Source organism: Vanacampus margaritifer, chromosome 7 (assembly GCF_051991255.1).
Source record: "Vanacampus margaritifer isolate UIUO_Vmar chromosome 7, RoL_Vmar_1.0, whole genome shotgun sequence".
NCBI lineage: Eukaryota > Metazoa > Chordata > Actinopteri > Syngnathiformes > Syngnathidae > Vanacampus > Vanacampus margaritifer.
The window spans coordinates 586,097-599,862 of record NC_135438.1 but is presented as its reverse complement, the minus strand read 5'-3'; the positions used below and the strand labels follow the sequence as shown (position 1 = coordinate 599,862).

The 13,766-nt window shown below is 48.1% G+C and overlaps 2 protein-coding genes across 2 annotated transcripts in view; both read right to left on the bottom strand.

Annotated features, from left to right (window-relative positions):
* Positions 1–9: 9 nt before the first annotated feature.
* Positions 10–5,222, bottom strand: LOC144054757 (uncharacterized). The gene is made up of 4 exons (XM_077570025.1): positions 3,590–5,222; positions 2,510–2,625; positions 2,407–2,421; positions 10–1,312 (listed from the first exon to the last, which is right to left on the bottom strand). Exons 1-4 carry the CDS (start codon positions 3,593–3,595, stop codon positions 10–12), a joined length of 1,440 nt encoding a protein of 479 aa, XP_077426151.1. The 5' UTR covers positions 3,596–5,222.
* Positions 5,223–5,380: 158 nt separating this feature from the next.
* The window catches only part of usp34 (ubiquitin specific peptidase 34), a 48,428-nt gene continuing 40,042 nt past the window's right edge, over positions 5,381–13,766 (bottom strand). Inside the window, exons 67-79 of the mRNA XM_077571040.1 lie at positions 13,189–13,518; positions 12,946–13,103; positions 11,596–11,674; positions 11,377–11,503; positions 10,795–10,902; positions 10,620–10,724; positions 10,406–10,530; positions 9,205–9,328; positions 9,055–9,134; positions 8,831–8,971; positions 7,560–7,700; positions 7,327–7,483; positions 5,381–6,501 (exon numbers count right to left, since the gene is read on the bottom strand). Coding sequence (XP_077427166.1) covers positions 6,038–6,501; positions 7,327–7,483; positions 7,560–7,700; positions 8,831–8,971; positions 9,055–9,134; positions 9,205–9,328; positions 10,406–10,530; positions 10,620–10,724; positions 10,795–10,902; positions 11,377–11,503; positions 11,596–11,674; positions 12,946–13,103; positions 13,189–13,518 — 2,139 coding nt within the window. The 3' untranslated portion in view covers positions 5,381–6,037. The remainder of the gene's footprint in view (positions 6,502–7,326; positions 7,484–7,559; positions 7,701–8,830; positions 8,972–9,054; positions 9,135–9,204; positions 9,329–10,405; positions 10,531–10,619; positions 10,725–10,794; positions 10,903–11,376; positions 11,504–11,595; positions 11,675–12,945; positions 13,104–13,188; positions 13,519–13,766) is intronic.

Sequence of the window (13,766 nt, the reverse complement as noted above, 5' to 3'; positions counted from 1 at the left end):
ACTGCCCCCTTACCCCCCTCGCGCCGCCCCACCGCCCGCTTGCCCCCCTCGCGTTGCCCCACTGGCCGCTTGCCCCCCTCGCGCCGCTTGCCCCCCTCGCGCCGCCCCACCACCCGCTTGCCCCCCTCGCGCCGCCCCTCTTCCTGCTTGCCCCCCTCGCGTTGCCCCACCGCCCGCTTGCCCCCCTCGCGTTGCCCCACCGGCCGCTTGCCCCCCTCGCGCCGCCCCTCTTCCCGCTTGAAACTCTCGCGCCAGCCCTCTTCCCACTTGAGCCGCCCCTCTTCCTGCTTGCCCCCCTCGCGCCACCCCCCCGGCCGCTTGCCCCCCTCGCGCCGCCCCTCTTCCCGCTTGAAACTCTCGCACCAGCCCTCTTCCCACTTGAGCCGCCCCTCTTCCCGCCTGACCCCCTCGCGCCGCCCCATGTCTTCCACGTCCCACCGTTTGCCACTCTTCTCCTGTTCCACTTCCCCCTGGCGCCGGGCCGCCCACTCCTGGCGCCGGGCCGCCCACTCCTGGCGCCGGGCCGCCCACTCCTGGCGCCGGGCCGCCCACTCCTGGCGCCGGCCCGCCCACTCCTGGCGCCGGCCCGCCCACTCCTGGCACCCCACTTTCCTCCCCGTCCTCCTTGTAGCATTTGGGGGTGACCCGCCCCCCGGTGGAGCAGCTGGTGCAGGTCATGGCGGTGTTGTCGTCTCCTGGCCGGTCGCAGCGGAAGATGTTGGCCAGGCCGCCCGGGCCCAGAGCCCCGCCCAGGTTGCGCAGGGCTTGGACCAACCTGTTGTCGGGCATGGTGTTGCCCTCCCACAACGTTTTGACCGTCAGCAACTTGGAGAAGACGAGCACGTGTTCCTTCCACTCCTTGATGGGCTCCAGCAGTTTGAGGATGCTGAGGCGGTTCCGCTGGCTGGCGCAGCGGGCCTCGCAGGGCGCCGCGTGCACGTAGAACACCAGCAGGCCCGACTTGTCCTTATCCTGCGCCCAGCTGCCGAACCTCTCAAGGACCCGGTGTTCGGCGTGGTCCGTCCTTCTGTCTTCCACGGCCCCGGGGCAGAACATGGCCACATCCTTCCACGTCATGGAGGGGCGGCCGCACGCCTTCAGAACATCCTGCCACGGCACCTGCGCCCCGGGACAATAGCGCGCCACGTCAGGCCACCTGAGAAGGGTGGCGGCCACCACGTTGTGGCCGGCGTAGACGTCGCACCGCCGGATGCTGTCCCTCACGTTGTCGTCTTGCACGCCACTGAGGTCATACGAGCCCGGGACGGCGCCGGGCGGGACGCTCACGGCCAGGCTGAACATGGGCATCATGCTAACACGGCAAACGCACAAAGTTAGCGGACGGGCGCGCATTCCTGCACACGCAAAACATCAACACCGCGTCGTTTTCAAAGCTTTAGGAGCGAGCGGCCATTTTGGGGAAACTCCCCAAAATCCACAACAGGCGTGATGATGATGACGATGATGATGACGACGATGATGATGACGATGATGATGACGACGATGATGATGACGATGATGATGATGACGACGACGATGGACAATCATGACGCGCTCGGTGGACGTTTGTTTGCATTGCGCAATAACTTTCAACAAAACATTCAAATGTCGCCGAGGGAATTCAACCCTCGCCACGTTGGGCCTCTCGGCGGGATCCGGACTTTAGCATCCGCTTCCAAATATGGGCGGGACGGCGCCGCATTCGTCTCGGAAAACAGCAGGAAAAAACTAACGTGCTCTCAAAGTGCAAGTTCAACGCACAAGCGGGAAAAAAATGATTTGTGAAGAAGTGCAACTTAAACATGAGATTTGCGGAATACGAGTTAGGAAGCAAAATCCCGCCATTTTGATCCATCTCGGGGCGGCCATTTTGCCACTTGGCTCATGTATTCATTACCAAAGACTACTTCTAGTTTTAGTTAATTTTGTAAACATAAAATGTTGCCACTTTTATTTTATTAATGAAATTGTTTTTTTGTCCATATAATCACCAGGATGTGTCACAGCTCAGCTGTTTTCTGAAGCCGAGCTGTTGATTGGTTGTTACCTGAGCAACTGTGACGTCATCTTTCGTTGACGGCATGTGACAAAATGGCCGCCTTCTGATATTGACAAAACCTGCTGGATTTTGCTGCTTAATATTCCACTGATGCAATATTAAGCAAAAGACCCGATTTCAACCGGCGCGACGGCATACAACGTATTGGCAAGCATTGTGGGAGGGCTCGACGTCCCTTTTAATAAAATGCTGAATAAAAAAATTGATATATCAAAGTTAGGGGGAAAATGTATTCAATATTTTGAATACAAAAAGAAAATCAACATTTGTGGAAAAGTGCATTTTTCTTGCTCTGACACTCGATGATGATGATGATGATGATGATGATGTCACTGATGCAGACTCACCTTTGCACTTGGAACCTGCGGGTGAGCACAAGCATGGTCACGTTAGCACGTTAGCATTAGCGCCAAGACGCTCTTGACGGAGCGGAAGTGTGGCCGGACCTACTTGTGCAGAATTTCGTCGACCAGCGTGGCCAATCGGTTCTGATCGATGGCAGCGGCCCTCGCCGTCGCCGTGACGACCAACAGCACCACCAGCAGACGCCGACACATCGCCGCCATCTGCGCGCACGCACAAAATGTGCGCGTTCATCCATCGGCAGCAACGTGATCGTGCGAGTCGCGCTCGACGCCGATGGAGTCGAAGTTTGGAAAATCGTTTCTTGAAATATTTCGTGCTGTCGCTCACGACTTCAAAAAAATAATAATCGATTAAGTTGTCGAAGCCTACAATGGCCGCACGGAAATCTTTTTCAAATAATGGACTTTTCTCTGTGTGGTTCTCGGGGTGTGAATTGCCGAGCACCTGGCGATTCCCTCCCAATCACGATTCACAGGTCGCGATTCCACACGATTAATCACGATGTTGTTCACGGAACGCATTTGGTGCCGTTCGGGAAGTTAAAAGGACGTTAATCAATGTTGTCAGAAGTGCAGTTGAATGTGTCGCATTCAACATGTTTTTATTTTTTTAAACTAACTTTAAGCTGCGTGTAAAATGACATCCAGAGCAATTCCGTGTTTAAGTTGCATTGCTCGTCTGAGGATTGCTTGTGAAATTACAAATTGATGTGCTTTATTTGTGGCAGGCTGATGAATTAGTCTGACATGACAATTATTATTATTATTATTTTTTTAACTTTACAAAATCGTCTCGCGGGCCAAATTCAGCCCTTTTGAGGGCCTGATCCGGCCCGCGGGACGCATGTTTGATGGGCCTGCTTTAGCTGGTCTTCGAAGATCGCACAATTTAGGTTCGGGCTGGAAATCGATGAAAATTTCCTCAATCAATTCCATTTTCATTCACAAGAGTTTTCATTTCGGAATAATCTCTTAAGACAAACGTCAGCAAGAATGAGATGAAATGATTTTCATCTCATTCTAATACAATAATTGTGAACATAAATGCAAAAGATTCTGAATTGTCTCAAAGTGCAATAAAACACATTTAGATTCGCGTGCACAGCAAATATCGCCCCAAAAAATCATCATCGTCACAAACGACATTTTGCAAGAGTGCTCTGACCTGCATGCGTTTCCAAAGGATGACGACGACGACGTTGCGCTCAACTTTTACCGTCTCGCAGGAGAGGAAGAAGTTTGCGGCAGGAAGTTCCTCCCCTCATTAGCATATTTCTCAACTCGGCATGGCGGCCACTTCATTAGGAACACCGGCCCACTTTTGCGCCATCAACATTTTCATTTGGAGAACAATTAGAAAACATCTCATTCAAAACATTGACAAAATAAATAGATTCCAATATTATAAAACAAGAGATGGAGAAATATACTCCAAAATAAGAGATTGATCAAACTATACAAGGATTCAAAAGAATAGTTTGAAGCCTCGAACGCCAAACAATTAGAAACTTTTTTTTCTTCACTTTTTAATACGTTTAACCATAAAACCAAACATTTTAAGGTGAAAATCGGAAATTCAATGTTAATGTTTGCAAAACTGTATTGATTCTATGAGCTTTTCTTTTAAAAACTTCAATATTGGAAAACGTAAGTGTAGTATTTGCAAGAATAAGTAACTGATGTGTTGCTAATTTTGAGATTATAAAAAAGGCTTCATTTGAAACCAACTGCAGAAAATGCAAACAAATTGATGATTGGTTTAAACCATTCTTTTTTTTTTTTTTACAAAATAAAAGCAGATGTGGGGAATTGTCTTATTTTGAAAATTCCAGCCTAAATGAAAGGCTGCAACTAAATCCTTTTTTATAATTGATTCATCTGTCGATTGATCGATCGGTCAATTGGATTAATAAAAAAAGAAAACATTTTTGAATTTCCATCCCTTGACTGAAAAATGGGACAAGATTTCAAATTGACAGGACAGAAAACGTTCAAACTCATTAAGCAAAAATAATCGTCCATCCATTCGTGTTCGATTAATCGTTGCACCTCCGGTTGGAGGTCACATTCATGGCGGGAAAGTCCGAGAGAGCAGGCAATAGAACAGATGAGTTGCCGATTGTGACAATCGGAAATGCCATCGATCATGACGCCGATTGTGACAAAACATTTGTTATCTTTGCGGTGCGTGGTCATGCGGACGCGCAGACGCTGCGCCAAGATTAGCGGAAAAGAAGAAGCTGCCGCAGGAACAAGAAAATGACACAAACCTTGCTGAGAAAAAAAAAAGGACACCAACAGAAAGAAAGAAAAAGTCTCAAAAGTTTCATCAACAGCTAATTAATGATGTCAATCAATTGCTTGAATTGCAGGCCATCATCAAGTCATCCTCGTACGAGCCAATATCCCATTTGGACGGTACGAGAATCCGGAGATTCCTTTTGGGAGAGATTTGTCAAAAAAAAGCAGATTTTTGTTTCTCCATTACACAAAATCGATTTTTATTTTTAAACCAAATAAAGTACAGAAGAAACATGTAACATGTTGACTTTAAGTAAATAAATAAATACTATTCTTTTGCTTTTATTCTTCTTAGTAAGTCACAGTGTCCCATGACTGAGCTATTTTTAGAACAGATTATGTTGTCCTTGGGGCTAACCAGCACATGCTGGCATTTAAAAACTTTTTTTTTTTATAGAATGCAAATCAGAGCAAAAAGTCTGTTTTTCATTTCTTGTCTTGCTGCCCCCTCCGCCCCCCCCCCCCCATGCGACAGAAGAGAGAGAGAAAAAAAAAAGTTTATATTAGAGGCAATTACCTTGAAAGAGGCTGCAATCAACCAATCGGATCGCGCTGTGCCTCGACCAACAAACGGCAAACCTTCAAAGCGCCAACGAGTCCAAACGTGAAAAGACTTCTTGTGGTTCCGAACTGGAAAAACTTTTGCGCTGCCGCATGTTGTCAATAAACATTTTTATTGATGGATTGAAAGAAAAACAACAAGAAGCAGCTAAAAGTCAACAGCAGAACGGTCGTCGGGAATGGTCGCCGCGCGCCAGTCAAGAAAATTCAAAGCGCCGACTGGTCCGACACGAGGGGGGGGGCTTTATTTGCACCACAGTCCCGTAAAGCACCACTTTCCGATTACACACATATACATATATATATATATATATATATATATATATATATATATATATATGTGTGTGTGTGTGTGTGTGTGTAAAGATATTTGTCTCTCTCTATATACGTTTATCGTTTCCATCTTGACGTTCAGGCATCAAGTTTTTGACGTTTGTGGTTCTTCTTGCGTCCAAAGTCAACGTTTGTGTCGACGTTGACTCAAGGCAACTTTTTCTCTTTTTTTTTTGTGTGTGCGTGAAACTTGGACTCATCTTGGCTGCCGTCGCCTCGTTGACAAAAAGTACAAAAAGTGGCACAGAGAGGACGAGCGGTAAAAATGCAATAAAATTAAATGAGAGCAAATAAAATCCTCACTTGCGTATAAAACAACAAAAACACTTTTTTGCCCTTTGAAGAAGAAAAAAAAAAGGTGCGACTTCAAGGCAACGAAGCAGAAAAAGCAAAAGCGAACTCACAGCGACCAATGATGTCACGAGGAGGGCGGGGCTTTGGCCGTCAGTTTGGTAACCACGGCGACGGCGGCTTCCAGGGTCCTGCACAAGGCGTCCAGCACGTCCTCCGGCCCCTCCCCCGCCGGGAGGGCGGCGTCCTCCAGGAGGGGCGGGGCCGCCCTGCGCTCCGCCTCCGCCTCCTCCTGCTCCGCCATCTGGTCCGCTTTGGGGGAGGGGGCGGCTTCCGGAGGGGAGGGGGAGGCGGCGTCGGGCGGGGACGGCGGGTCCTGCTCGGTGCCCGGGTCGATGAGGGACGAGGAGTCCCGCGTCTCCGTGTCGGAGGTGCTGGTGGGCGTCAGCGCCCCCTGCTGCTCCGTCTTGGACGAGTCGGGGCCCGGCGGCGGGACGGCGCCCGACGTGCCCGGCGCCCCGTCGTCCTCCTCCTCGTCCTCGTCGTCGCTGCTCACACGGCGCCGCTTGACGGGGGTGGCGCCCTCCTCCTCTGATTGCGCAAACAAGCACGTGACAAAATGAGGAGCGCGGCGCCAAAACGCGGGCGGCGGACGAGTGGCCACATGTTGCAGCCGTTAATCCAATCATCACATTTCTTGAAAATTATTATTTTTTGAACGCTGGAAGCATTTCTGCATTCCACATACATTTTTGAAATGTCGACTTGCTGGAAAAATTGTCCGATTCCACATTGATGACAATATTGACACAATTGAAGGTTTTCTTATTTTCGATGGGGCTGACGCACAACTGGCCACGCCCACTTTCATAACGAATCATCAGTTGTCAGTGGTGCACTTGGTAAAGTGGATTGTCCGGTAAGCAGGAGGTGGCGGGTTCGAATCCCACCTCCGACCGTACATTGCAAACGTATCCCTGCACAAACGTGTAGCAAGTGACGGTTCACGGTTCCACTGTTTCATGTCAATTTGAACTTGCCTCCGAGGGTTCGAGGGTTCTTTGTATTCGTTTCTCTTTCAACTACAATTCATTTCTCTTTCAATCCACTTCTTAAGCATTTCCCACGCAATTTCCGCCACTTAGTCTACTTCCTGTTTATTAACCAGTGATTGTTTTGTACGCCAGATTTGTATGCTATTGCTAGCGGTTCGATCATTGTTTTCCAAAGTAAAAACAGTTTCATGCAAATGTCTTCTTTCCATGAAACACAGACGATGGATAATCGGTCGTCTTTCATGAAGGACGACAAAAATGCAAAATCGGTGAATGACTGTCGCGATGCTGAAATCGGATTTGGAGCGCTTACGATTTGAAAACGATGACGGCGTGATTAAAATCGTTGTCGATTCCTTACCGTCGTGGCGGCGCTGGCGTCGCGCGTCCGCCAGCGCGTCGCGGCGCTGCAGGCAGAGGCGACAGCGGGCCGTCAGATCGTGGAGGGCGGGGCCCAGGGCGGGGTCAAGGGTCGGGGGCGGCTGCACCGACAGCAACAGCGTCAACGCCCGAAGGTCCTGCAACAGAACGGCAACGCACGTCGACAACGTGGCGTGCGTGCGTGCGTGCGTGCGTGCGCGCGTGCGTACGTACCGCGTTGAGCAGGGCGGCGGTCTTGTTGAGCTGCGGCCAATCGGACGCCAGCTCGGGCCGCAGGGCGTCGTGCTCGCTCAGCACGCCGGACACCAACGCGGCCGTTAGGCTGCAGCAGCTGGCGGACGACAGCGCCTGCACCTGCCGCACGCAAGGTCAAACGAGGTCAAACAAGGTCAAAAAAAAGGAAAAGTCAAACGAGGTCTTGTTTCTCGATCAAATCAAACCTCAAACTTACACAATGTGATATTTTACAGTCACCATACACCAGTACAAAAACAAAAAGGGTCTGCAGCGCCCCCTACAGAGGTGTAACGGGACGACCCCCCCATCGCACCCGCAGCAACGTCACACAAACCAAAATGAACAGGAAGTTCTTTGAACGGCAATTTTCAGGGCTCCTACTTTCACCCCCTTGTCTCACAGGGTGAACCCGATTGACTTCAAACTTGGACTGTATCATCTCCACACCTGGGACGACAACAGGGGCAAATGTCAAGGTGTCAACCTGCTCCATAACGGGGGGCCGGCCATCAAATTTTGTATTTCAAAAGCAAACAGGACGTCCGCCATTTTGATTGGAATTTGGAATTTGTCACTAATGTTTGTTATATATTCGCACGTGCTCTAAATGTACAATGAAATCTTTTTTCTCCGTTTCGTACCCTTGTTAACATAGGTGTCAAAATAAAAAAAGAAATATGGCGGCATCTTTTAGTCATTCGGTTCCAAAAAATACCCGCAATAAATAAAATCTGCAAAGTCGTTAACTTTGTTTGCCACACTTTTGACGTGCTCACATTTCTCTTTTTAAACATTCTCAATGTTCAAACCTTCATCAATTTCATCAAATAGGCACATTACTGTAAAAAGAAAAAAAAAAGGCATGCAAAATTGCGCTAAAAATAATAATAATAATAATAATAATAATGTTCAAGCGAGGGAAAACAAATTCATAAAATGGAGTTGAAATGAAAAAAAAAAAACGTACTGTAAAAAACGAGTGATATTGATTTGTGCTGAGGCGATTTCCCTGCCACTAGATGGCATCATTGCATTTTGAAGGCATGGATGAGTTTTCTTTTCCTATTGAGAGCGAGCTCGTCTTTAACATGAAGTCACGTGTGACACTTTTCAAAATGCAACTTGACCCCAAAGTGCACAAATATGTGACGCAATATTACGGCACGCATTCGACGTGGACGCGTCTGCTGCGGTCCCTCGTTAAATTGCACGCCGATGACAAGCCTGTTGCGTGCGCGCGCTCGCACCTTGTGCAGGAAGCAGCTGAGGAAGGCGAAGGCGGCGGCGTTGTTGAGGAAAGTGCGCTCGTCCATCAGGATGAGTTTGACGTACTCGCTGAAGGCCGCGTCGTCGCACAGCAGCTTCACGCACGTCTTGGACAGCGCCGACTGAAAACGCACGCACGCACACACACGCCGTGTTGGGTCCCGGGGTGGGAAGGGCGACGCGGCGCTTGGGCGACGGCTCGCACCTGCGACTGGCACATTTCGGTCCAGAGTTTGGGGAAGAGCGCCAAGTGCAGCGGGAGTCCCTCGTACGCCATCAGCACACCTTCCGAAAAGGAGAAAGAAGGTGAGCGAGGCGGGCCAATGGGACGAGGGGTGGGCGGGGCCACACGCACTCAGCTTGACCAGCGTGTCGGTGAACTTGTCGCAGTTGATGGCCACGCGGCACACAAGATGGATGAACTGCTGGTAGGACAGGAAGTAGTCCAGCAGGACGCCGTCGTAGACCTCGTCCTTGCCCTGACGCACACACAATTAGTTGCATGATGATTATTATTATTATTATTATTATTATTATTAGGGACGCACCACAATGCCATTTTCAACCCATTGCCATAAAACCATCATTTAGAACGTGCCGATAACCGATAGCACGATCATCGTTTGCACATTTCACTTGAACGCAAATCGACTTTCCACTGCAACTTTATTATTTGCTTTTTCTGGACGACGACGACGAACACACACACACACACACACACACATTCCTCTGCTGTGTGTATTTCAGGTCAAGTGTGGCTTGTGTTTCCGGCACCGCATTTCCTCAAATTGCGAAGTCGCTCACGCTACTGATCACCAAAATCGAGACTTTACGCCGTCAAGCACGATTCGAACATCAGCGGGAAAAAAAAAAAAAAAATCCAATCATAAGATGGTGCAGTATTTAAATAACTTGTTTATTTGCTGTTTAGTTGTTGTTTTTTTTAACTGAATGAAATGAAGGCTTCTTGCGTTCAGGAATTTTGCGGTCAATAAGCGAGTTTGGGAAAAAAAGAAGACAATCTCCAAATTCTACAATTCAACCAGAAGATGGAAAAGTTACTTTCATTTTTTAGTTAAACAACTTGTATAGTTTTAAAAAGGCCTGCTAGGATTTTATTTCTTAAAAAAAAAAATATATATATATATATATTTTTTTAAATTATAAATAAGAAAAAAACAGTTTGATGCGATGGTTTTCAGTGTTTGTTTGACTTATTTGTGACGTGGAGCATTTTGAGATTTCTTGGAAATGACAAACGTCAAATACGAAGACATTTCTTGCCGCGGACGTTTTCGCTGCATCACGACTGCAATTTCCTCGTCCGGGCTTTCCAAGTAAGGAGCACTTTGTTAACCGCGCGTTCGAAACAACGACTATTAAATGATATTCGATTATATATGCAGTCGTTCTTATTCGAAAGACTAAAAGAACTTGAAACAAAGTCAATTTTGACAACGTATCAAAGCAACGAGCAAATCAGCCTTTGACGTCCAATCGTGTCTTGTCAGCACGAATGCTGTCATAGGTCAGAGGTCACGGCGCTCCCGCCTCACCTTGGCGATCTCCACCATGGACGGCAGCAGACACATGTTGAGTTCGGGCCTGGGGGGCCGCACGTTGCTCTTGGCCCCCATCAGCTTCATGTTTTCCCGGCAGGGCAGGTACGGCCCCAGCGACACTGCGGGCACAGCCACAACGAGCGCATCACTGACCGCGTGCGCGTGACGTGCACGTGCGCGTGCGTGCGTGCGTGCGCAACCCACTCACTGGGAATGTTGCTGTGGTGGTGCGTGAAGTGGTTGTGCTGCAGGAACGGCACCAGCGTGTGCAGGAAGTCGTGCGGGCTCAGCAGAAGGAGCTCCTTCAGCACGTCTGCGGGAGCAAAAAAGCCCGTCAGGCGGGTCCGGATGGCCGATGGGGGGGGGGCGTTCGGGACGCTTACCCAGGCACGCGCTGCGGAGCTCGGGCGGGCTGAACGAGTTGAGCAGCGTGAGGAGCTTGTGAGCAAAGTCGATCCGCTCCTGCCACTGGATCAGCGCCTGCTTCACATCTGCGGCGCACAAACACGGAAATGGAAAACAGGGCGATTGATTGGAGTCAAAAAGAAAGTCTTTTTTGTAACTTATTTAAAAAAAAAGACAGCACTAATATTGTATTACAGCTGCTCAATTATGAAGATAATATCAATAATAATAATTGAAATCACAGTTAGGACGATCAATTATTTTTGGGACAAATTGAAACATTTAGTATGCAAGTTTCTTTACTATAAATACATCAAATGTAAAATAACATTTATTTAATAATAAATAAATGCATACATTTTAAGTACTTTTTAAATGCTTAGGTTACATTTTAGAAATGATATCTTAAGATTTCTGTTAAAATCAAATAAATAAATAATATCGCGTGGGCCGCGCAAAATCCATGCGGGAGCGAAGGGGGTTGCTTCAGTCAGAATGGCCGCATTGTTGAGGAATGGGAGCGATGGCGCCCGGCGGGAGAACCCCGGATGGCGGCTCACCTTTGCGCTGCAGGAAGGGCCGAGTGGCCTTGAGCACCGACAGGAAGATGGACAGAAGCTCCACCAGGTCGCCGGTCACGTGGCAGGCGGTGGCCTCGTGGTACATCATGTGCAGCGTGTTGAACGACTGCAGGGGGGGTCGGGGGGGGGGTCAAACGCTGGCGTGAGTCGCACGCTCGCTCGGGCCGGCAAACGCAAAGCGCGCGCGGCGCCGCCTACCTCCGTCATGAGGACCAGCCCTCGGTTGAAGACCACCAGCAGGCGGTCCTCGTCGTTCTCCAGCAGGACCCTGAAGGCACTAAAAGCCAACGCCACGCAAAACGTTACACTTCACGCTCGCTAAAGTCATTGCAGACGTCAAATAGCAAGAAAAAAAGCGCCCGTTACGACAACATGGCGGGAAGAACTTCAGAATAAATCAACTTCAGGTGGTGACATTTCTAACCATTTGCAATTGCTATTTAATCACATATCTGTTATATAAATTATTATATTTTTTTATTTACAAAAGTGGAAGAATACGGTACCAAATACAAATGTGGCAGTATTTTTTAAAGTAATTTGATATGAATTCATAAACGTATTTAAAGAATCAACTAAACAGTTCAAAGAAGTGTGAAACATTGAGTTATAGATTGGTGTTCAGGTTAATTTTCTGCCACCAGGTGGCATTAGTGTTTCATGTTGGTGACAGAAACGGTACCTTTTTTTATTTCAAATTCATAACAATTGTTTTTTTTGGAACATGAAGCAACTTGTGGACTTTTCGCTCAATGTAAATAACTCGTTGGCCACCAATAAATACTTTGATCACATTTAATATTGTTAAATTGCACGTTTTATGTCAAAGCTTTTTTTTTTTTTACATCAATTGTTATTTTAATGTGCATCGGGACATCTTATTTAATGACCGATTTGCTGCCCTCGAGTATGCGAGTGAATCGTAGGAACAAATAAAAGATCCAAAAGATATCAATTCAGTCCGGATGCTTTTGACATTCAGCGCAAAAGCAAAACTTTCTCCATCGCTATGACGGGCTCACAAAGTATTTTGAAAATACTTTTGGTGGTTTGAGAAAGCTACTTTGTATTTCTTTACTTTGTTTTTAAATCTCTTGTATTAGTATGTGAAGTATATTGATTAGTGTTGTGTATGAATTTCTATTTTTTTATTTTAAGTACATATGACGCACACATGAATTGAATTAGTCATAGATGTAAAAAAAAAAAAAGGGCTGTTCGATTATGGAAAAAATTAAAATCACGATTAAGTTGGCGATACTTGAAATCAGGATTTTCAAACGATTATTTTTTGTTACAAAACAAGAACATGTTTAAAAGTAAAAAACTAAAAATATTAAGACAAGTATATATATATATATATAAAGTAAATAACACTATAATTATGAAAGTTCCTTTTGGATGAAAAAGGTGCAATAAATGTGTATAAAAAATGAGTATTAATCTTTTCTCTCTTTTTTTTAGGATAAAAACAGCGATTTTGTAATCGTGGCAAGCAATAATCGCAATTGAATTGGTGTGAATTGCACGAGCCTAGAGGAGAGTGACCTGATGAGGGTGGTCCAGCACGAGCGTCCGTCCAGACATCGCAGGTAGCAGCTGATGGTGGTCTTCTTGAACTGCTTGACGTCCTCCAGCTCGTCCTCGCGCATGTCCGCCCGCTGCGCCACGAACAGCTGCATCAGGTTGAACAGCTCCTCCACCGCCTGCAGGGGGCGACACAGGCACGCTTGGTGAAGCCTCTGGCGGCGAGCGAGCGAGCGGGCCAGCGAGCTAGCGGGCCGGCCGTACCCTGGGATACTGGCTGGCGTGCGGCGTCAGGTTCTTGAAGGCCCACTGGATGTTCTGGTGCGAGGCCAGCTGGCGCGTGAAGGCGGGCGACTGGTCGCAGCACATGCGCAGGATGCCGTAGTAGGCGGGCAGCATGCCGCGGTTGAACAGCACCACCTCCTGGTCGTCGTGGTCGGCCAGGATGTAGTTGAAGGCGATGTTCTTGGTCACGGCCGGGTTCTGCACCACCAGACGCACGTTCTCGCCGCAGTCCACGCACACGTTGTACCAGAAGGACAGCAGCGCCTGCTTGTTGTGGTTGGTGGCGATGGCCGGCTCCGACAGTTTGGGCTGCCGCAAGACCCACGCGTCATCCAACAGCAACAACAACAAGAAAAGTACGCCTTACACCGCTGACGGACGTTTCCCACATTTTGCAGTCAACATGGAGGCACGCGCGCCTTCGGTGCAGTACCGCGTTGGGCCACAACATGCCGGGCAGTATTGAGCTCCACTCAAAGACGTGCAACGTCATTAAAAGAATTAGCGGTTCAATTGTTTGTTGCTAGCAAAGATGATTTCACATTCGTTTCGTTTTT